This window comes from Lichenostomus cassidix, unplaced genomic scaffold (genome assembly GCF_008360975.1).
Source record: "Lichenostomus cassidix isolate B80296 unplaced genomic scaffold, HeHo_3.0 HiC_scaffold_851, whole genome shotgun sequence".
In the NCBI taxonomy this organism is placed as follows: domain Eukaryota; kingdom Metazoa; phylum Chordata; class Aves; order Passeriformes; family Meliphagidae; genus Lichenostomus; species Lichenostomus cassidix.
Window position 1 is genome coordinate 337,744 of NW_028147636.1, and position 21,065 is coordinate 358,808.

The 21,065-nt window shown below is 65.3% G+C and overlaps 4 protein-coding genes and 1 long non-coding RNA gene across 9 annotated transcripts; 2 read left to right on the forward strand and 3 right to left on the reverse strand.

The window, feature by feature from the left end:
- The first annotated feature begins 576 nt into the window (after nucleotides 1–576).
- On the forward strand, nucleotides 577–4,632 carry LOC146421034 (mitochondrial import receptor subunit TOM40B-like). 2 transcript variants are annotated; one of them, XM_085047758.1, is made up of 9 exons: nucleotides 577–973; nucleotides 1,914–1,981; nucleotides 2,072–2,164; nucleotides 3,194–3,295; nucleotides 3,381–3,486; nucleotides 3,560–3,682; nucleotides 3,774–3,850; nucleotides 3,927–4,029; nucleotides 4,109–4,632. In XM_085047758.1, exons 1-9 carry the CDS (start codon nucleotides 886–888, stop codon nucleotides 4,246–4,248), a joined length of 900 nt encoding a protein of 299 aa, XP_084903884.1. In that variant the 5' UTR covers nucleotides 577–885; the 3' UTR covers nucleotides 4,249–4,632. The 2 variants fall into 2 exon arrangements, with proteins under 2 accessions (XP_084903884.1, XP_084903885.1); XM_085047759.1 differs by having other exon boundaries at nucleotides 578–973; nucleotides 1,889–1,981.
- NR1I3 (nuclear receptor subfamily 1 group I member 3) lies at nucleotides 4,609–8,907 on the reverse strand (the record flags this gene model as incomplete). Its single annotated transcript, XM_085047761.1, has 8 exons — nucleotides 4,609–4,819; nucleotides 4,906–5,011; nucleotides 5,090–5,206; nucleotides 6,518–6,663; nucleotides 6,753–6,934; nucleotides 7,584–7,795; nucleotides 8,317–8,447; nucleotides 8,783–8,907. Coding segments are annotated over 8 exons (1,149 nt in total), but the record flags the coding sequence as incomplete, so codon positions are not given.
- A 24-nt stretch (nucleotides 8,908–8,931) lies between these two features.
- Nucleotides 8,932–10,080, reverse strand: LOC146421036 (uncharacterized). Its single transcript, XR_014848856.1, has 3 exons — nucleotides 9,851–10,080; nucleotides 9,268–9,646; nucleotides 8,932–8,948 (listed from the first exon to the last, which is right to left on the reverse strand). It is a non-coding gene; the product is annotated as an uncharacterized LOC146421036 (long non-coding RNA).
- Nucleotides 9,630–12,507, forward strand: LOC146421037 (Purkinje cell protein 4-like protein 1). 4 transcript variants are annotated; one of them, XM_085047767.1, is made up of 3 exons: nucleotides 9,630–9,702; nucleotides 11,202–11,256; nucleotides 11,846–12,507. In XM_085047767.1, the coding sequence occupies exons 1-3, from the start codon at nucleotides 9,640–9,642 to the stop codon at nucleotides 11,986–11,988; spliced, it is 261 nt and encodes an 86-aa protein (XP_084903893.1). In that variant the 5' UTR covers nucleotides 9,630–9,639; the 3' UTR covers nucleotides 11,989–12,507. The 4 variants fall into 4 exon arrangements, with proteins under 4 accessions (XP_084903893.1, XP_084903896.1, XP_084903895.1 ...); XM_085047770.1 differs by having other exon boundaries at nucleotides 9,662–9,702; nucleotides 11,202–11,275; XM_085047769.1 differs by lacking the exon at nucleotides 9,630–9,702 and adding an exon at nucleotides 10,594–10,778 and having other exon boundaries at nucleotides 11,202–11,275.
- Nucleotides 12,508–13,718: 1,211 nt separating this feature from the next.
- Nucleotides 13,719–18,687, reverse strand: LOC146421038 (myelin protein P0-like). Its single transcript, XM_085047760.1, has 6 exons — nucleotides 18,512–18,687; nucleotides 17,380–17,546; nucleotides 16,014–16,227; nucleotides 15,176–15,311; nucleotides 14,965–15,025; nucleotides 13,719–14,633 (listed from the first exon to the last, which is right to left on the reverse strand). The coding sequence occupies exons 1-6, from the start codon at nucleotides 18,567–18,569 to the stop codon at nucleotides 14,544–14,546; spliced, it is 726 nt and encodes a 241-aa protein (XP_084903886.1). The 5' UTR covers nucleotides 18,570–18,687; the 3' UTR covers nucleotides 13,719–14,543.
- Between the last annotated feature and the right edge of the window lie 2,378 nt (nucleotides 18,688–21,065).

Genomic DNA, 21,065 nt, shown 5'->3' on the forward strand with positions numbered 1-21,065 from the left:
CTAGGGGGCCCCGCGGGGCGAAGGTTGTCGCCTGCGGTGTCACTGACCCTCGACCCCCCGGCGGGGGGGACACTAGGGACACCCCGGGCTGGGGCCGGCGCTGGGGACAGGCGGGCAAAGGGCGGGTGGTGGCGCTGGGGACAAAAGGTTGGCGTCCTGCTGGTCATCGATGGGGATGGGGACAGGGATGGGGACAGGGACATGGGGGGGAGTGTGGCTGGCGACAGAGGGGACACTGGGCTGAGGAGATGGGGACAGAGGGGACGTGGGGGAGGACACAGGGAGGGGACGTGAGGGGACACGCGTGGCCAGGAGGGGACAGGGATGTGGCGAGGGGGGAGTGTGGGACATGGCGGGTCCGGGGACACGGGGGACAGGGGACACGAAGGGACATTGGGAGGGTCCCGGGATGCTGGGGAGGGCATGGGGAGCGGTTTTGGGACAGAGCCCGGAGAGTCCAGGCATGAAGGGAGGGGATGAGGGGGGACGTGGGACGAGAGGGAACACGAGGGGACACGAGGGGACCAGAGACGCGGGGGGGGAGCGGGGACGACATGGGACATAAGGGGACATCGGGGGTCCAGGGATGCAGCGGAGATACGGGGAAGCACACGTGGGGACGCGGAAGGCACAGAACACGAGCGGGCAGCGGGGGTTTGGCGACACGCGCGACACGCGTGGGACAGCAGGGTGGCGCGGAACGCGAGCACCGCGGAACGTTCCGGCGCGGGGCCGGGGGGTCGCATTCCGGCGCGGCACCGCCCTCCCTGCTCAGCCAATGGGGGACGCGCGTTGCCCACACCCAAGATGGCGGCGGCGCCCCCCCTGAAGCCGCTCCGGGCGGCGCTGCCCGCGATGGCGGCGGCCGGCCGGGGCCCGTAGGGCATGGGGAACGCGGCGGGCAGGGCCCCGCGGCGGGCCGAGCCCCGGGGCAACCCCGGCAGCTTCGATGAGCTGCACCGCCTCTGCAAAGGTGCGCCCGGGGGGCGAGGGGGTGAGGGGACAGCGCGCGGGGGGCGACAGCGGGGCTGAGGGAGAGAGGGGCTGTGAGGGACAGAGGGACCGTGAGGGGACAGAGGGGCTGTGAGGGACAGCATGAGGGACAGAGGGGATGTGAGAGACAGCGTGAGGGACAGAGGGGCTGTGAGGGACAGAGGGGCTGTGAGGGACAGAGGGGCTGTGAGGGACAGAGGGGCTGTGAGGGGATAGCGGGGCAGTGAGGGGACAGCGGGGCTGTGAGGGGACAGTGGGGATGTGAGGGGACAGAGGGGCTGGGGGACACTGGGAGCACCGGGTGACGAGGGGGTGCCGGGCTGGGGGACAGCGGCACTGAGGGGACACGCGGGGGAGCACCGGGGTCAGGGGACAGCGGGGTGACGAGGGGGCAGCGGGGCCGTGAGGGGACAGAAGGGCTGTGAGGGGACAGCAGGGCCATGGCGGCAGCGCGGGGTGGCAGCCTGTCCCATGAGGGGGTGGCCCGGGGGTGTCGGTCCTGTCCCCAGGAAGGGGCTGTGGGTGTCCCAGGGGGGTGACAGCCGTATCCCTAGGGGCAGTGACAGCTCTGTTCCAAGCGGTCTCTGGGTGTCCCAGCGGGGTGACAGCCGTGTCCAGGGGGCACTCTGGGTGTCCCCAGGCGGGTGACAGCCGTGTCCAGGGGGGACTCTGGGTGTCCCAGCGGGGTGACAGCCGTGTCCAGGGGGCACTCTGGGTGTCCCCAGGCGGGTGACAGCCGTGTCCAGGGGGGACTCTGGGTGTCCCAGCGGGGTGACAGCCGTGTCCAGGGGGCACTCTGGGTGTCCCCAGGCGGGTGACAGCCGTGTCCAGGGGGGACTCTGGGTGTCCCAGCGGGGTGACAGCTGTGTCCAGGGGGGACTCTGGGTGTCCCCAGGCGGGTGACAGCCGTGTCCCCCCAGAGGTGTTCCCGCCGCAGATGGAAGGAGTGAAGCTGATTGTCACCAAGACCCTGAGCAGTCACTTCCAGGTCAGAGAGGGTGACACACGGGGACTGGGGGGGGCCGTGTGTCCCCCCCGGGCTGTCCCCTGTCCCCTCTGACCCCTCGTGTCCCCACAGGTGACACACACGGTGCACATGAGCACCCTGGGCCCCTCCGGCTATCGCTTCAACGCCACCTTCGTGGGGGACAGGCAGCTGGGGCCCACCGAGGTGACACCGCGGGTGGCACTGGGGTGGCGGGTGGCCTCGGGGTGGTCACGTCACAGATGTTGTCACCCAAACACCACCATTCTGGAGCCTCATGGTCACCCTGAGGCCACCAATGACCCCAGGGCCACGGGGTCACTGTGGTCATCTGTAGCACCAGGTGGCCCTGGGGTGGTTGGTGGCCTCAGGGTGGCCTCAGATGACCACAGGGTGGTGGGTGGCCCTGGAGTTGTGGGTGGTCCCAGGTGGCCTGGGGCTGGTAGGTGACCCCCTACCCAGGTGGCCCTGGGGGTCTGGGCTGCCAGGTGGCCCCAGAGTGGTGGGTGGCCCTGGGGTGGCCTCGCAGTGGCCCGCGGTGGCCCTGTGGGGGTCATTGGTAGCCCCAGCATGGAGGGTGACCCCAGGGTGGTTGGTGATCTTGGAGACATCGGTGGCCCTGGGGTTGTGGGTGTTTGCAGGTGACCCAAGGGTCATTGGTCATCTCCAGGTCACTGGTGGTCTCAGGGTCACTGGTAGCCCTGGGGTCACTGGTGGCCTTTGGGTGGTGGGTGGTCCCAGGTGACCCCAGGGTTATTGCTGAGCTCAGGGTGGTTGGTGGCCTTGGGCTTATTGGTGGTCCTGGGATTATGGGTGGTCTGAGGTGACCCTGGAGTCACTGGTGACCTCAGGGTCGTTGGTGGCCGTGGGGTAATGGGTGACCTCAGGGTGGTCAGTGGTCTTGGGGTCATAATCTCAGGTGGTCAGTGGTCTTGGGGCCCTGGGTGGTCCCAGGTGACCCTGGGGTCATTGGTGACTTTGGGGTGGTGGGTGACCCCAGGGTGGTCGGTGGCCTCAGGGTCATGGGTGACCCCAGGGTGCTCGGTGGCCCCAGGGGTCACGGGTGACCTCAGGGCCATTGATGGCCTCAATGTGGCCACAAGGCTCCGGAACGGGGGTGTTCGGACAACCCAGCCAGCGCCGGGCCGGGGCTGGGGGGACACCCTGGTGGCCAGGGCTGTCCCTGTCCCCCCGCCCACCCCGCGGTGTCCCCAGGTGTTCCCCACCCTGGTTGGGGACATGGACAGCGCCGGCAGCCTCAACGCGCAGGCCCTGCACCTGCTGGGGGAGCGGCTCCGCGCCAAGGCCGTGTTCCAGGTGAGCCCTGGGGGGTGACACACCCGCCCCACCCTGTCCCCTGTCCCCCCCGGCCGGTGCCACCGCCGTCCCCTGTCCCCCGCAGACGCACCAGGCCAAGTTCGTGACGTGGCAGTTCGACGGCGAGTACCGCGGCGACGACTGCACGGCCACGCTCACCCTGGGCAACCCCGACCTGCTGGGCGGCTCCGGTGAGCGGCGGGGTGGCCTCGCGGTGGCCCTGTGACCCTCGGGGACCCCGCTGAGGCCACGCTGTCCCCGCAGTGATCGTGGTGGCCCATTTCCTGCAGAGCGTCACCTCCCGCCTCGTGCTGGGCGGCGAGCTCGTCTACCACCGGCGCCCCGGCGAGGAGGGAGCCATCCTCACGCTGGCCGGCAAATACACGGGTAGGGACACCCCTGGGGACACCGCGGGGACCTCGGGGACGCCTCGGGGACACCCCGGCGGTGCCACCTCGGCGCCGGCTCTCTGTTGCAGCCCCGAACTGGGTGACGACGCTCAACGTGGGCTACGGCGGGGCTCACGCCAGCTACTACCACCGGGCCAACGAGCAGGTGGGTGTCACCCCGTGTCCCCTCTGGTGTCCCTGCGGTGTCCCCACGCCGCGGTGACCACGCTGTCCCCCCCCAGGTGCAGGTGGGGGTGGAGCTGGAGGCCAACACGCGGCTGCAGGAGACGACCTTTGCCTTCGGCTACCAGCTCAACCTGCCGCGAGCCAACGTCGTCTTCAGAGGTGGGTGGGGCCCTGGTGGCTTCCGTCCCCTGCTGTCCCCTGCTGGTGGCACTGAGCTGTCCCTCCCCTGTCCCCGCAGGGCTCCTGGACAGCAATTGGAGTGTCGGGGGGGTCCTGGAGAAGAAGTTGCCCCCCCTGCCCGTCACGCTGGCCCTGGGCGCCTTCCTCAACCACTGGAGGAATCGATTCCACTGCGGCTTCAGCGTCACCGTGGGCTGAGGGGACAGTGGGGACAGCGGGGACAGCAGGCATGTGGCACCATCCTGCTCAGGGAGCCACCGGGCCAGGCCGTGGAGGTGCCACAGGGACCCGTGGGGAGGGGACACGGCGGCCTGGGGACAGCGTGTGACAGCGCCGCGGGGGGTGGCGGCCGTGGGGGGCTGGGGGTCCGTGTTGTCACCGGTGCCACCCCTCAGGGGCGGCCGTTACCGTGGGGTCCACTGAGGCCGGGGATCCCCGTTGTCCCCGATGCCACCCCCTGGGCGTGGCTGCTACCGCGGGGCTGGAGGTCCCCGTTGTCCCCAGCGCCACCCCGGCCGTGCCTCAGTTTCCCTCCGGTGACACTCGCGGGAGCAGGGATAAATAAAGGAGCTTTACTCTGTGTCCTCTGGGGGCCGGGGGTGACATTTGGGGACCAGGGGGTGACAGTTGTGCCCGAACTCAGCTGATGATCTCGGAGAGCAGCGGCGTCATGGCCGACAGGTCCTGGATGTGCAGGATCTGCCGCGTTTTCTCCGCCTTCAGCGTCTGCAGCTCCGTCAGCAGCAGCAGCAGCTTGGCGTACAGGAACCTGCCGGGGGGACAGGGGACACCCAGCTGGCCCCGCTGGCCGTCCCCACCACCCTGGGGACAGTGCCACCCCGTCCCGCTGCTCACCTGCCCTCGGGCGGGGGGTGCAGGTGGTCGATGTAGCTCTTGAGGGTCAGTGCCACCTTCTCCTGGAAGGCGTCGATGACGTCGCGCTGGGCGATGCTGGCGTTGTCTGGGGGGATCACGGGGTGACATCAGCGGGACCTCGGGGACACCGTGCTGTCCCCGTGTCCCCTGGCTGGCGGCTCACCTGGCGAGAAGAGCAGCATGGCCTGCAGCAGGGCGTACTCCGCCTCGTGCAGCCGCAGGCGCCGCAGGCTCTCGTGGAACTTGAGCAGTGGCTCCAGGTAGATCTGCTGGAACCCGGCTGGGGGAGAACCCCAAAATCCCAAAATCCCAAAATCAGCTCGGGAAACGCCTTTGGGGATCACCCAGTCCAGGCTGTGCCCAATCCCTGCCTTGTCACCAGCCCAGAGCACCCAGTGCCACACCCAGGAATTCCTTGGACACCTCCAGGGATTGGGACTCCAAACCTCCCTGGGCAGTTCCTGCCGAGGTCTGACCCCCTTTTCCATGAGAATTTTCCCCAAATATCCACCCCGGCACAACTTGACACCGTTCCTCCTCATCCTGTTCCTGTTCCTGTTCCTGCTGATCCTGTTGGGATCAGCACCCTGGCTGCACCCAGGAAGAGACAGAAATTCCTGTTTTCTCCAGGATGAACATTCCCAGCTCCCTCAGGGTTTTCCAGAACCTTCCCCAGCTCTGGACACTCTCCAGGTCCTTCCCAAATTGAGGGACAGAACTGGACATGGCACTCGAGGCATGACTTCACCAGGGGGACAATGCCTGCCCTGGTCCTGTGGCCACACTGTCCCTTACCCAGCCCAGGTGCCATTGGCCACCTGGGCACACCTGGGGACACCTGGGACACACCTGGACACACTTGGGCACACCTGGGATACATCTGGGCACAGCTGGAGACACCTGGCTCCTGTCTGGCCACTGTCCCTCAGTCCCCCCAGGTCCCTTTGTGTCCAGCCACTCTGTCCCCATGCTGGGGGTTGTTGTGACAACACAGGACCCTGCTTTGGGGGACACTGGGTGACACTGGGATGGCACTGAGTAGCACTGGAGGTGGCACTGGAGACATTGGGTGCCACAGGAGGACACTGGTTAGCACTGGGTGTGGCACTGGGTAGCACTGGGGGACACTGGGGACCTTGGGTGGCACTGGGTGACACTGGGGGTGGCTGTCACACCCTTGGTCTTGTCAAACGTCCCATCCTTGGATCATCCAGCCAGTCCAGCTCCCTCTGCAGAACCCCCACCCCAGATCGATGTCCCCAAGTGTCACCAAGTGTCCCCAAGTGGCCCATGGTACCCAAGGCCCTGTCACGGACTATTCCCCTCTGCAGAACCCCAGATTGGTGTCCCTCAGTGTCCCTGAGTGTCCCCAAGTGTCCCCCGGTAGCCAGGGCCCCGTCCCGGACTAGTCCCCTCTGCAGAACCCCTCGCCCCAGATCCATGCCTCCGAGTGTCCCCGAGTGTCCCCAAGCATCCCGTGGTACCCAGGGCTCTGTCCCGGACCAGCTCCCTCTGCAGCACCCATCGCCCCAGATCGGTGTCCCCAGATGTCCCCGAGTGTCCCCAAGTGTCCCCAAGAGTCCCCAAGTACCCAGAGCGCCGTCGCGGATGGTGTAGCAGCGCTGGCCGCACTCCCAGGCCTTGGTGTCGGCGTTGAAAACGGTGTTGTAGCGAATCTGGCAAATCTCCAGCGTGGCTCCTTTGAGCAGCGAGATCTGCGCCTCCAGCGGCAAGCTCCTGAGGGCGGCAGGGGACACGGGGACAGTCGGGGGTGGCACCGGGTTGTCCCCACCCCGCCCCGCCCCGTCCCGCCCCGCCCCGCTCACCTGAACACCGGGATCTCCTTGGCGAAGTTGATCACCTGCTGGATCATGTAGGTGCTCAGGTCGGCGAACTGCGGCAGCATGGAGAACACGTCCGGCAGGACATCCTCGCGGCACGGCGACAGCGACACCCCCCCGGCGACATCCGAGCCCGGCGGGCTGGGCACGAACAGGCGCACGGCGGGCTGGGGACAGCGAGGGGTCAGCGCGGGGGGACACGTGGGGACAGTTGGGGCACCCATGGGGACAGTCGGGACATATTTGGGGACAGTCTGGGCATCTCTGGGGACAGTCAGAGCATCTGGGGACAGTCTGGACATCTTTGGGGACAGTGGGGGTGTCTGTGGGGACAGCCTGGGTACATATGGGGACAGTTGGGGCACCCCGTGGGGACAGTCTGGGTACTCGTGGGGATAGTCAGGGCATCTGTGGGGACAGTCTGGGCATCACAGGACAGTCAGGGCGTCTGGGGACAGTTGGGGCACCTCTGGGGACAACTAGTTAAAGCATCTTTGGGGACAGTCGGGGCACCCATAGGGACAGTTGTGGCACTGGGGGGACCGGCTGGGTCACTCGAGGGGACAATCAGGGCATCTGTGGGGATAGTCCGGACATCTGTGGGGGCATCCAGGTCATCTGTGGGGACAGTCAGGTCACCTTTGAGGACAGCGGGTTCATCCACGGGGATGGCCAGGGCACCCGTGGGGGACAGTTAGGTCACTCGCAGGGACAGCTGGGGCAACCACAGGGACAAGCGTGTGCCCCGCAGGGACAGAAGTGTCACCCGTGGTGACAGAGGTGTCCCCCGCGGTGACAGGGGTGTCCCCAGCTCACCCAGTAGTGCGTGAACTGGGAGAAGCTGGAGTCGAAGGTGCGCCGGTGAGCATCGATGAGGAGCGCGATGAGCTGCTGCTGCTCCGCCGTCAGTCCCTGCTGTCCCCCGGCCTGGCCCTGCTGTCCCCCGGGCTGGCCCTGCTGTCCCCCGGGCTGTCCCCGCTGTCCCCGCAGCTCGCGCCGCCGCCGCAGCGCCTCCTCCGACATGATCACTGCCACCCCCGGCACGGCTGTCACCGCCGGCACGGGGACAGGGGACAGCGGGGCGGCGATCGGCGACACCGGTGGCCCGTGGTGTCCCAACCCGAGAGGGTCCCCGCTGTCACCTCTGTGCCACACCCCCCTGCTGCCACCTCGGTGCCCTGTCCCTTGCTGTCCCCTCCCCTGGCACCCCACCCAGGCCGCTTCTCTCTGTCCCCCTTGTCCCCTCCAAGTCCCCTTTATCCCATCCAGGTGTTCCCCCTCTTTCCCCGGGTGCCCCCATCCCTGTCCCCGCTGTCCCCATGCCATGTCTCCCTCTCCCCCAGATGTCCCTTGTGTCCCCTCATCCCCCCTCCCTCTATGTCCCCCCTTGTCCACCCTTGTCCCCCCCACGTCCTCCCTCCCTCCTCTGCTCCATGTCCCCCCGGTTGTCCCCTGTGTCCCCCCATTCCCTCTCCCCCCATATCCCCCCTTGTCCTCCGTGTCCCCCCGGCTGTCCCCCGTGTCCCCCCTGTCCCCCTGTGTCACTCACTGTCCCTCCTCATGCCCGCGTCGAGGCACTTCTGGAGGCGACACGCTTGGCACTGTCGCCGCTTGGCCTTGGTGACAGGGCAGCGCCGGGCCAGGGGACACGTGAAGCGGACACCTTTGATGATGGAGCGCCTGGGGGGACACGGCGCTGTCACCGCCTGTCCCCAGGGCGTGGGGTGGCCCAGCACAGGGTGTCAGTGACCATCCTGCCTTGTACCACCCTGTCCCCATCCATGGGACCATCTTGTGCCATCCCTTTGCATCCCATATTGTCCCATACTGTCCCATATTGTCCCATCCCATCCCATCCCATCCCATCCCATCCCATCCCATCCCATCCCATCCCATCCCATCCCATCCCGCCCTGTTCCCAGCTGTCTCCAGCTGTCCCCTGCTGTCCCCAGGTGTCCCCAGCTGTCCCCAGCTGTCCCCAGCTGTCCCCGGCTGTCCCCGCGGTGTCCCCGCACCTGAAGAAGCCCTTGCAGCCCTCGCAGCTCATGACGTGGAAGTGGTACCCGGTGGCTCTGTCCCCACACACGGCGCACACCTTGTCCCCATCGGGCTCCGTGTCCCCAGCAGTGTCCCGGGGTTGGGGGCTGCTCTCTGCTCCCGAGGGGCTCGGCAGGGACACGGCTGGGGACATGGGGACAGCGGGGGTGACACCGGCACCGGCTCCTGTGTCCCGTCCCCTCGAGGCCACCATTGTGTCCCCTGTCCCACAGCACTGTCACCCATGTACACCCGCCTGCCACCACAGTGTCATCTGTCCCACAGCACTGTCACCTCTGTGCACCCGCCTGCCACCACGGTGTCCCCTCACCCGGTGGCGCTGTCACCTCTGTGCACCCGCGTGTTCTCGCCAGTCCCTGCCAGTTCCCTGTGGTCCCCGCGTGTCCCCTGCATTCCCCGAGTGTCCCTGCTGGTCCCCCAAGGTCCCCGGCAGTTCCGGTACCTGACGCGGTGTCCCCCGGTGCGGCCGGTGACGGGGGTTTGTCCGGTCCCCGAGTGTCCCCGTAGGTCCCTGTGTGTCCCCGCCGGGCTCCATGTGTCCCGTCCATTCCCAGTGTGTCCCCTCCGGTCCCTGTGTGTCGCCTCCGGTCTCCGCCTGTCCCCTCCATTCCCGGTGTGTCCCCGCCGGTCCCCGTGTGTCCCCGCTGGTCCCCGTGTGTCCCCTCCATTCCCAGAGTGTCCCCGCTGGTCCCCGTGTGTCCCCGCCGGTTCCGGCGTGTCCCCGCCGGTCCCAGGTAGGGCCTCGTGGAGTTTGAACCTTGAACTTGAGCGAGGCTGTGACAGGCGGGGACAGAGCGCGGGGCGGGGGTGACAGATGGCACCTGGCGGGGACGGGACAGACAGCGCGGTGGGGACAAACTGGGACAGGAGAGCACAGGTATGGCAGCCTTGGGGGACATGGGGACATGGGGACAGGCGGGGGACAGGCAGACACAGAGGGGACACGACGTGATGACAGGCAGGCACGGAGGGGACAGCCGATATGGTGACAGGCAGGCACAGAAGGGACAGCCGGGGTGCCACACCTGGCTGCTGGCGGTGGCACTGGGGACAGCAGAGCCCAGAGGGGACACGGCAGTGGCCGTCCTGCCACCGCTGTCCCCTCAGGAAGGTCCCTGTCACCAGCCCCGCGGGGGGACTGGCACTGTCCCCACCCCGGGACCCCCGGGGAGCACCCGTGCTCTGTCCCCAGGTGTCACCTCCCCTTCGGGATGCCCCAGGAGGGTGGCACTCGGGGGGCTCACGGTCACCCTGGTGTCCCGACACTCCCCGAGTCCCCCTTACCCCCCCCGCCGTGTCCCCTGTCCCCCCTGTGTCCCTTGTCCCACTCCTGAATCCCCCCATGTCACCTTTCTGTCCCCCCGTGTCCGTCAAGCCCCCATGTCTCTCCGTGTCCTCTGCGTGTCCCCATGTCCCCTGTGTCCCTCCATGTCCCCCCAAGCTCCCCATGTCTCCCTGAGCCTCCCAAATCACGACCCCCATATCCCCTAAACCCCCCGTGTCCCCCCCCGTCCTCCATGTCGCCATGTCCCCTTAATGTGCCCCATTGCTCCCCGTGCCCCCTGGTCCCCATGTCCTCCAAGTCCCCTATGTCTCTTATCCCCATGTGCCTCGTGCCCCTATGTCCCCAAGACCCCAAGCCCCCCATGTCCCCATCACGTCCCACCAAGCTCTTAATGTCCCCACATGTCCCCCAAGCCACCCGTGTCCCCGTGTCCCTCCATGTCCCCCCATGTCCCCCTGTGTCCCCCTGTGTCCCTCCATGTCCCCCCATGTCCCCCCGGCGCGCGGGGGGTCAGGGAACCACGCGGGTGGGCGTGTCCCCGCAGAGCCACGCCCCTTCTTCCCATTGGCTGCTCCCTGCTGTCACTCAAACTCTGTCGCTATAAAAGCTGCGCAGCGCTAAAATTCTGCACTCCGGGAGCAGCGGCGGCAGCGGGCGGGATGAGCGAGGTGGGGTCCGGAGGGGTTCGAAAATACCCGAAAATTCCCGAAAAGAGGGGGTTTACCCTTTTCCTCTTGTTTGCAGCATCGAGCTGCTCGGGGGGAAATGCTGGGAATGGGAATGGGGATGGGAATAGAATGGGATTACGAATAGGAATGGAATGGAATGGAATGGAATGGAATGGAATGGGATTGGGATGGGAATGGGAATGGGAATAAGTGGAGGATGCTGCACCCCGGGGAGGGAGGGGCGTGGAGGGACCCTGGGGACACTTTGGGGACTCTGGACCACCAGTGTCACCCCCTGGGCCTCTCGCACAGCCCCCACGAGCCTCTGTCTGCCTGGAGGTTTGGAGAGACCCAGAGGGACAATGTGGGGACCCTGGGGACAGCAGAGCCCGTGTGTCACCGCCATGTCCCGTCTCTCTGCAGCGCAGCCCCCATGACCCCCCCTCGGCTGCCGAGACCCCCGGCGGGCAGGAGGAAGGTGAGGACCCCCGGCACAGGTGGGGCGCGGGGTGCCCTGTCACTGCTGTCCCCACTTGTCACTGCTGTCCCCTCCCGCTCTGCACCGGGACCCCGCTGTCCCCGGACACGCCAGGCTCTGTGTCGCTGTCCTGGCGGGGTGGTGGCACCTGCGTCGCTTTGGGGACCTGCTCTGTCCTTCCTCTGTCTCCCTGGGAGGGTCGTGGTGTCCCCTCGGGGACTTCTGAGGGGTGGTCGTGATGCTCCCTGGGGTGGGTGGCGATGTCAGATTGTCCCCTGCGGGGTGATGCGGTGTCCCTGGGCTGGTGGCAGGATGTCCCCTCGGTGTCCCCAGTGGTCCCTGCAGTGAGTCTGGGTGTGTCAGGCTGTCCCTTGTCCCCCGATGGTCCCAGATTGTCCCCTGAGGGGTGATGGGGTCCCTGCAGGTTAGTGACAGGGTGTCCCCTGGGTGTACCCGGTGGTCCCCGGAGTAAGTCTGGGGCTGTCAGGCTGTCCCCTTGTCCCCCGGGAGGGTGGCAGGGTGTCCTCGGGGGTGACTCCGGGGGTGCCAGGCTGTCCCCAAGGGTGTCCCTGTCCCCGTCCCCCGCCAGCCAAGGCCGGTGACCCCAAGAAGGAGGAGGAGGAGGAGGAGATCGACATCGACCTGAGCGCGCCCGAGACGGAGCGCGCGGCGCTCGCCATCCAGGGCAAATTCCGAAAATTCCAGAAGCGGAAGAAGGAGTCGCGGCCCTGAGGAGCTCCCGGGACCCCCAACCCTGGCAGGGACCCCCGTGGGCAATCCCGGCCTGACCCCGGGGCCGGGTGGGGGGCTTTGTCCCTTCCTTGTCCCCAGCCGGGACCCCCAGTGACACGGGGGGGCTGTGCGGGGACACAGCCGGGTGTCCCCCGGAGGGGAGGTGGCACTGTGGGAGGGGGCGGCGTGGACCCCCCGTCTCCCTGAGAATTCCTCATTTCGCTGGAAATTCCCCATTTCCCTGGGAATCTCCGTTTTCCTGGGAATCTCCGATTTCCCGGCCCGGCGATGGCGCTGAGGACACGCGGGGGGGACACACCGGTGTCCCCAAGTGTCGCTCTGCGGTGGGACGGGTCACGCTGCAGCCCCCCCATGGGAAATCATGGCTCCCCACCTTCCTGTCACCGTCATTGTCACCGTCCCTTCGCCACCCTCCTGTCACTGTCACTGTCACTGTCACCGTCCTCCCCCCGAGGAGGACTTTTAGCGAGTCCAAAGAATAAAGTGTGAGGAAGAGGAGGGTGGTCTGTGGGTTTGGAGGATTTGGGGAGGGGAGCCCACCGGGAGAGACCCCCAGCTCCTCCTTTTCCGGTGGGGGGGTGGATGGACCCCCCAAATTCCCCATTGAATCAGGGCCGGGGGTCCCCGGGACAGGGCTGTCCCTGCCGGGGTGGGGACAGGGGTGACCCCAGGGGTGGCTGAGGGGTTTGGGAATGGCTCCATCCCCCCCCAGGTCTCCCATCTCCAATTTGGGGCTTTCCAGTGAAATTCCCATTAATTGTCACCCGCTGTCCCGTTGGGGGGGTCGTAGTGTCCCCTCGGGGACTTCTGAGGGGTGGTCGTGATGCTCCCTGGGGTGCGTAGCGGTGGCAGGTTGTCCCCTGAGGGGTGACGCGGTGTCCCCGGGTTGGTGACAGGGTGTCCCCAGTGATCCCTGCGGTGAGTCTGGGGGTGCCAGGCTGTCCCTTGTCCCCCGGGGGTGCCAGATTGTCCCCTGAGGGGTGATGGGGTCCCTGCAGGTTGGTGGCGGGGTGTCCCCTCGGTGTCCCCTGGGTGTCCCCTGGGTGTCCCCTCGGTGTCCCCGGTGGCAGAGCCGCGAGCCGAGATAAGAGTTCTCGGGGAAGGACTTTAAAATTGGCGATTTTTGGGGTTTTCAGGTTGATTTCAGGGGTTCGGAGGGCTCGGGAATGCCGTGATCCGGAGCAGAAATAGCTCCTTGGAAAGAAAAACATCTCCGGTGGCTTCGGGCCAGAGGGCCCTGGGGACACTGCGGGGCTGGGCTCGGCAGACTTATTAGGGAAAGGCCACCGAGCCCGGGGGGGCACCGCGGGGACACCGGGGGGACACCGGGGGGGCTCCTCCGGTCCGCCACTCCGCGTGGGAGCGACAATTCCCGAGCTCTCCGTGCCCCAAATGCCACCCCAGCGCCCGCTTTGGGGGCTTTGTGACAGTCCCCGCTGTGGGGACAATGGCTGTAGGGACAGCCCTGCCCACCCCCCGAGCCTTGGCCGCTGGGGTAATTACAGTCGGCTTTAATTAACGGCGGGTGGCGGGGAGGTGGCCCTAGGGTGGCCTCGGGGGGACTCCGGGGTGCCACCAAGTCACCCTCGAGGTGTCACCTCCCCCCCGAGGGTGACAGCGACGTCCCCGTGCTGTGGGAGCTCCGCGCGATGAGTTTTGAGCGCTCAGACCCCCTCCAGCCCGAACTGGGGGACAATGCCAGGCCGGGGGGGACACCAGGACAGGTCAGTTTTATTAATGGCACCACGGGGACAGGGAGGTGACAAGGACAGGGCGTAGAAAAACGAGTGGCGGGGCACGGGCGGCACCCCCAGCCCGGCCGCAGCCTCGCCCCCTCCACGGGGCTCCGGCCGGTTTGGGGGATCCCGGGGGTTACGGGGGTTAATGGGGGGGACAGGAGGGGACGGAGGGGACAGAGGGGACGGGGCGGGGGTGACCCCGCGACGTCATTTGCGGTCGGTCGCGGGGAGAGACGAGAAAACGGCCAGAAAAGGAGTAAAACCGGGGGCGGGAAATCCCCCCGAGTTCAGGGGGAGAGGGGACACGGGGGTGACACGGTCCCGCGGGGACCCCCCCGCAGGTCCCTGGGGAGGGGGCGGACCGACCCCAAAACCGGGGGGTTTGTACCCGAAAGGAGAAATCGCTCGGCAGGAGGAATTCCCTCCGCGCCCCGGGCTGGGCAGGGAGCGACCGAGGGGCTGCGGGGCGGGGCGGGGAGGGGACCCGGGGCTGTCCCCGGCGCTGTCCCCGGCGCTGTCCCCGCGGCCGGGGGACCCGAGGCGAGGACCACACCCCTCTCCTCGCCGGGTCCCGAGGCGGGAGGGGCTGCGGCGGCGGGGTCAGGAGCCCCCCGAGTTGGGTTTGACGATGCTCAGCAGGGCGTTCTTGAGGCTGCCGCGGCTGGGGGAGCGGGCGGCGGGCGGGGGGGCGGCCCGGGGCTCCCCCCGCAGCTCCATCTCGATGGTCATGATGACTTTGGGGGGCCGGGAGTCCCCAGCGCCCGGTCCCGGGGGTCCCTCCCTGCCCGCTAACCGCTATTTCTTATCCTTGCGGGAGTCTCCCGGGCCGCCCTTGGACTTCTTGGAGCCGCGGCCGTGGTCCAGCATGGCGTACAGCACGGGGGCCTGCGGGGACAGCGGGGACAGTGGGGACAGCGGGGACAGCGGGGACAGTGGGGACAGCGGGGGACAGCGGGGACAGCGGGGACAGTGGGGACAGCGGGGGACAGCGGGGACAGCGGAGACAGCGGGGCTTCACCTGCCACCCGCGGGGACAGTGGGGACAGCGGAGCTTCACCTCCCGCCAGCGGGGACAGCAGGGACAGTGGGGGACAGCGGGGACAGGGGAGCTTCACCTGCCCCCCGCGGGGACAGGGGGGACAGTGGGGGCTTCACCTGCCCCCCGCGGGGACAGCGGGGACACCCCGCCGAGCCCCCCGCCCCTCTGGGCGCTCACCTGCCGGCCGCGCTTGGAGCTCTCCTTGGCCGAGCGCTGCAGCTTCCCCTTCTCCATGGCGCTGCGGGGGATTTTGGGGGCAAAAAGAGAAAAAAGAGGAAAAAGAGGAAAAAGAGGAAAAAGGGGACAAAGAGCGGATCGGGACGGTGACGGATTGTCACCTCCCGGGGCTGGCGGTGTCCCCCCGGGGTGGGGAAGGGTCGCGGCTCACCTCAGCCGCCGCTGCAGGACCGCCTGGCGCCGCAGCCAGCAGTAGCGGGTGGCATAGACCAAAGCCACCAGCACGGCCACCAGCAGCAGGACACCGCCGATGACAGAGCCCAGCACGACGCCGTAGCGGGTGGGCACTGCGGGGACAGTGGCACCGTGTCAGGGAGGGGACAGTGGCACCGTGTCAGTCTCGGCAGCAGGGAGGGGACAGTGGCATCGTGTCACCCCCCGGCAGTGAGTGGGCACCAGGTGTGTCACCCCCGGTAGGGAGTGGGCTGTGAGGGGACACCGGTGCCGTGTCACCCCCCAGCAGCAGTGGGGGAACAGGGAGGTGACACTGGCCTCTGTCACTCCCACCAGCGGGGATCAGGGAGGGGACAGTGACACCATGTCACCCCCACCAGTGGGTGCGCATTGAGGTGACCCCAGCCCTGTGTCACCCCAGCAGGTACCATGCAGGTGACACCAACCCAGTGTCACCCCAGCGGGGATCAGGCAGGTGACCACAGCCCCGTGTCACCCCAGAAAGTACTATACAGGTGACACCAGCCCAATGTCACCCCAGCAGGTACCAGGCAGGTGACCCCAGTCCCTGTCACTCCCACCAGTAGGGATCAGGGAGGGGACAGTGACACCATGTCACTACCCAGCAGTGGGTAGGCACTGAGGTGACCCCAGCTCCGTGTCACCAGGGCAGGTACCATACAGGTGACCCCAGCTCCGTGTCACCAGGGTAGGTTCCATACAGGTGACACCAGCTCAGTGTCACCCCAGCAGATACCACACAGGTGACCCCACCCCCTTGTCCCCAGGGCAGGTGACACCCTCCAGCCACACACCTTTCTCCAGCACGTAGAGTGTCACCTGCGAGGACTTGCCCACGATGTCGGGCGGGTTCTTGACATCGCACGTGAAGGTGCCATTGTCGCTGGGCTCGAGGCTGTGGATGACGATGGAGCCATCCTTGCGCCGCGGGTTGCCAACCCACTCCATGCGCTCCTTGAAGCTCCCCACGTCATCGATGTACGGCTGGCCCTTGGCGTAGTGGAAGATCTGCCGCGGGGACAGTGACACTGCTGTCACCGGGACAGTGACACCGCTGTCACCGGGGGGTGGGAGGGGCGGGGGGACAGCCTGGGGTGGGGGCGACAGAGGGGACAGTGACACCGCGGTCACCGATGTGACACTGGTCACCAGTTGTGACATTGGCGGGACCCCCAGAGCTGGAGGAGGGTGTGGCAGAGGGGACAGTAACTTCGCGGTCACCGGGACAGTGACACTGCTGTCACCGGGAGCCGGGAGGGGCGGGGGGATAGCCGGAGGAGAGGGTGACAGAGGGGACAGTGACACGGCTGTCACCGGGGAGCCGGGAGAGGTTGTGACACTGGCGGGACCCCCAGAGCCGGAGGAGGGGGGTGGCAGAGGGGACAGTGACACCGCTGTCACCGGGAGCCGGGAGGGGCAGGGGGACAGCCGGGGGTGGGGGTGGCAGAAGGGACAGTGGTGGGTGGCGCGATGGAGGACACAGGGGGTTGGGGAGCTCTGGAGAGGCTTGTGATGTCCCCAGGGTGCCACCACGGTGTGAGGGTGTGGCACGCAGGGAGGCGACTGTCCTGCTGGAGCGGCATTGGGACAGGGGGACACTGTGGGGTCACCATGGGGACACCGCAGTGTGAGGGGACACCGTGTCACCCGCAGGGAGGGGACTGTCCTGATGGAGCTGGCGCTGGGATCTGATGGCACTGGGACACGGGTACACGGTGGGGACACCCCGGTGCCACCCCAGAGCAAGGGGACACTGCTAGGGTTGGAACCCAAGGGGCACCAGGGCTGGGGACACCATGGGGACACCCCAGAGTCACCACAGTGGGAGGGGACATTGCTGGGGCTGCAGTTGGCACCCGGTGGGCACTGGGGACACCATGAGGACACTCTAGTGTCACCACAGGGTGAGGGGACACGGTGTCACCCACAGGGAATGATTTGTCCTGCTGGGATCTGATGGGCACTGGGACAAGGGGACACTGTGGGGACACCACAGTGCCACCACAGAGCAAGGTGACACCATGTCACCCTCAGGGAAGGGTCTGTCCCGCTGGGGCTGGCACTGCGACAAGGGGACACCGGGGCTGGGAACGCGGTGGGGACACTTTGGGGACCCTGGGGCCGGGCTGGGGACACGTTGGGGACCCTGGGGACACTCACGGAGATGCTGTCGCGGGAACCCTCGGCCTGGAAGTGCCAGGTGATGGAAATGTCCTCCGAGATCCACTCGCTGGACCAGAAGCTGCACGACAGGGTGACATGCGACCCCACGGTGCCATAGACCTCGCGCTGCGTGTACACGTGGATTGGGGACACCGGCGACAGCCCTGGGGACACGGAGCCGTCAGCGCCGCCCCGCCGCGGGGACACAGCCGGGCGGTGTCCCCACAGTGCCATCGAGGGGCGCCGAGGGGAGCGCGAGGGGTGGGCGGGGACAGGGACAGTGGCATTGTGGCACCGCCCGGGTGTCCCCACGGGTGGCTAGGAGGGGACAGTGTCCCAGCGGTCGGTGACAGGGGCGGGGCTGGCACCCAGCACCCGCAGAGAGGTGACAGACAAGGGGACACTCTGTGCGCCCCGGTGACACAGGCAGGGCTGGGTGTGGCACTGTCCATCTGTCCCCAGGGAGGTGACACGCGTCGGAATTGTCCCTGCAGCCACCCAGCACCTTCCACCTGTCCCCAGGGAGGTGACAGATCCCCTAGTCAAGTCACACTGGGTGACACGGGCAGGGCAGGGCGTGGCACTACCCATCTGTCCCCAGGGAGGTGACAGGAACAGGGCTGGCACCCAGCACCCGTCAGCTGTCCCCAGGGAGGTGACAAGAGCTGGGACCCTCCTTGCATCCCGGTGACACCATCAGGGCTGGGTGTGGCACTCTCCATCTGTCCCCAGCGAGGTGACAAGGGCTGGGACTGTCCTTGCAGCCACCCGGCACCTGCCACATGTCCCCAGGGAGGTGACAGTTCCCCCAGCGCGGTGACACGAGCAGGGCTGGGTGTGGCACTGCCCATCTGTCCCCAAGGAGGTGACAAGGACAAGACTGACACCCAGGCCCCCCACCTGTCCCCAAAGAGGTGACACACATCGGAACTGTCCCTTCAGCCACCCCGCACACTCCCCTGTCCCCAAGCTGGTGACAACACCGACACCCTCCCGCCACCCCGTGTCACCCGCCACCACCGGCGACAGTCCCCAAGCATCACGTGGGTGACCCCCAAAACCTCCCGTCCCCCCCCAACACCCCCCTCTGGGCTCCTCTCCCTGTCCCTGTCGCTGTCCCCAAGCTCACCCAGCGCCGCCACGAGCCCGGCGACCAGGAGGAGGCGGCGGGTGGCCCTCGGGGACATGGTGACGGCGACACGGAGGGGACAGCGGCGGGGAGCGCGTTTAAGGGTGGCACCGGGGGAGCTGCACCCCAAATCTCCGCCAATGGGCAGCGCCGGCGGGGGGGGACAGGGGGGCGCGGGGTCGCCGCTCAAAGGGGACATTTAGGGCCGCGAGGGGGACGGCGACACTGGTGGCTTTGTCCTGCCGCATTCCCGCGCGCCGCGGGGGCGAGGGAGCAGGAATGTGGCGGGAGGGGACAGTGGGGACATGGGGGGGACATGGGGGGGACCCGGGGGGGTTTGGTGTCGCCTCTGCTGTCCTGGGTCACCCCGCGGTGTCACCGCTGGTGGCATTGGGGGTTGATGGGGAAAATTCGGGATTGGGGGAAATGGAATTTGGGGAGAAAAACCAGATTTGGGAGGAGGGGGAAACCGGATTTGGGGAAAAACCCGAAATTTGAGGGGAAAAACCTGATTTGGGGGAAAAAAAAAGGGATTTTGGGGGGAAATCTTGGATTCGGGGGAATAAAACCGGGATTTGGGGGGAAATCCTGGATGTGGGGAAAAACCATGGGGTTTGGGGGGAATAAAAACGGGATTTGGGGGGAAAAATATGGATTTGGGAGAAAAATCCGGGATTTGAGGGGAAATCCTGGACGTAGGGAGAAAAAAAAATGGGATTTGGGGGAAAAAACTTGGATCTGGGGGAAAAAAACGGGATTTGGTGGGAAAACCAGGATTTCGGGGGAAGAACTCAGGATTTCAGGTGGAAAAAAACCCCTGAGATTTGGGACGAAACCCCAGGATTTGGGGGGAAACGGCTGGATTTCGTCGGAAAATCTCGGGATTTAGGGAGCAACTCGCTGGATTTGGGGGAAAACGGATCGATTTGGGGGGGGAAACTCTGGATTTGGGGAGAAAGCCTCGGGATTTTGAGGGAAATCGTTGGACTTGAGGGGAAAAAATTGGGATTTGGGGAAAACCCGAGATTTGGGAGGGAAACTCCAGGATTTGAGGAGGAAAACTCGGGATTTTCAGGGAAAACCTGCGATTTTTAGGGGGCAAAATTCAGGATTTCGGGGGAAACCCGCAGGATTTGGAGGGGAAATTTGGGATTTTGGGGGGAAAAACCTGGATTTGGGGAAAAAATCCGGGATTTAGGTGGCCAGGGAATGTCCCCAAAATGCCACCGCCCTGGGGACAGAGATTCCCACGGTGGACCCGAGGGTGGGAATTGGGGGTTTTGGGGTTTTTTGGGGGATTTAGGGGTTTTAGAGATCTCTTTTTGGGTGGGCTCTGAATTTTTTTGGGGGGGTTGGAGGGTTTGGGGGAATTTGGGGTTTTTTTGCGGGGGATTTGGGGGGATTTGAGGGAGGTTTGGGATTTTTATCGGAGGGGTGGGGCTGGTTTTGGGATTTTTGGGTTTTTTGGGGAGGATTGGGGAGGTTTAGGGGATGATTTTAGGGCTTTGGGTTTTTTTTTTGTGGGATTTGGGGGGATTGAGACACTTTTGGGTTATATTTTGGGTGATTTGGGGCATTTTTATTGGGTTTTTTCTCAGGATTTGCGGGGTTTTGGGGCGATTTTGGGTTTTTGGGGTCTCTGGGGTTTTTGAGGGATTTGGGGGGATTGAGGGAGTTGAGGTTTTTTGGGGAGGCTTGGGGGATTTGGGGGTTTTTGGGGGAGGTTTGGTTCTGTTATTGGGTTGGGGATTTGGGGGATTTTGGGAGTTTAGGGGCAGTTTTGGGGAATTTGGGTTTTTTAAGGGCATTTGGGGGAATTTTAGGGTGTTTAGTGAGATCGAAGTGGTTTAGAGAGGATTTAGGGGAGATTTTGGAGACTTTTGGGTTTTCTGTGGAAGAGTTGAAGCTTTGGGGGCATTTTTTGGGGGATTTGGGGTTTTTGGGGGGAAAAAACTGCAAAGTGGGGTTTGCTCAGGGAGGTGAGACCGGGATCGATACAGGGATTGATAACGGGATTGATTGATAATGGGATTGATAATGGGATTGATAATGGGAATTGCTAATATGGATCGATGACGGGATTGATAATGGGATTGATAATGGGATTGATTGATAATGGGATTGATAACGGAATCGATAACGGGATTGATAATGGGGTTGATTGATTGATAACGGGATTGATAACGGGATTGATTGATAACGGGATTGATAATGGGATTGATTGATAATGGGATTGATAGATAATGGGATTGATAACGGAATTGATAATGGGATTGATAATGGGATTAATAATGGGATTGATAATGGGATTGATTGATAACGGGATTGATAATGGGATTGATTGATAACGGGATTGATAATAGGGATTGATAATGGGGTTGATAAAAGGATCGATAATGGGATCGATAATGGGATTGATTGATAACGGGATTGATAATGGGATTGATAATGGGGTTGATTGATAGTGGGATCGATAACGGATATTGATAGCAGGATCGATACCGAGGGTTGATCCCGGGGCTGATCCCAGGGATCGATAAGAGGTTTGGATAGC

Coding starts and splice junctions, on each gene's coding strand:
- LOC146421034 (XM_085047758.1), top strand. CDS start 886: ATGGGGAACGCGGCGGGCAGGGCCCCGCGGCGGGCCGAGCCCCGGGGC. Junction 3,487..3,559: donor CGACCTGCTGGGCGGCTCCG/GTGAGCGGCGGG, acceptor CTGTCCCCGCAG/TGATCGTGGTGGCCCATTTC. Junction 3,683..3,773: donor GCTGGCCGGCAAATACACGG/GTAGGGACACCC, acceptor TCTCTGTTGCAG/CCCCGAACTGGGTGACGACG.
- LOC146421037 (XM_085047767.1), top strand. CDS start 9,640: ATGGCACCTGGCGGGGACGGGACAGACAGCGCGGTGGGGACAAACTGG. Junction 9,703..11,201: donor ACTGGGACAGGAGAGCACAG/GTATGGCAGCCT, acceptor GTCTCTCTGCAG/CGCAGCCCCCATGACCCCCC. Junction 11,257..11,845: donor CCCCGGCGGGCAGGAGGAAG/GTGAGGACCCCC, acceptor GTCCCCCGCCAG/CCAAGGCCGGTGACCCCAAG.
- LOC146421038 (XM_085047760.1), bottom strand. CDS start 18,569: ATGTCCCCGAGGGCCACCCGCCGCCTCCTCCTGGTCGCCGGGCTCGTG. Junction 17,547..18,511: donor CGGGCTCGTGGCGGCGCTGG/GTGAGCTTGGGG, acceptor CCGTGTCCCCAG/GGCTGTCGCCGGTGTCCCCA. Junction 15,026..15,175: donor GTCCTGCAGCGGCGGCTGAG/GTGAGCCGCGAC, acceptor AATCCCCCGCAG/CGCCATGGAGAAGGGGAAGC.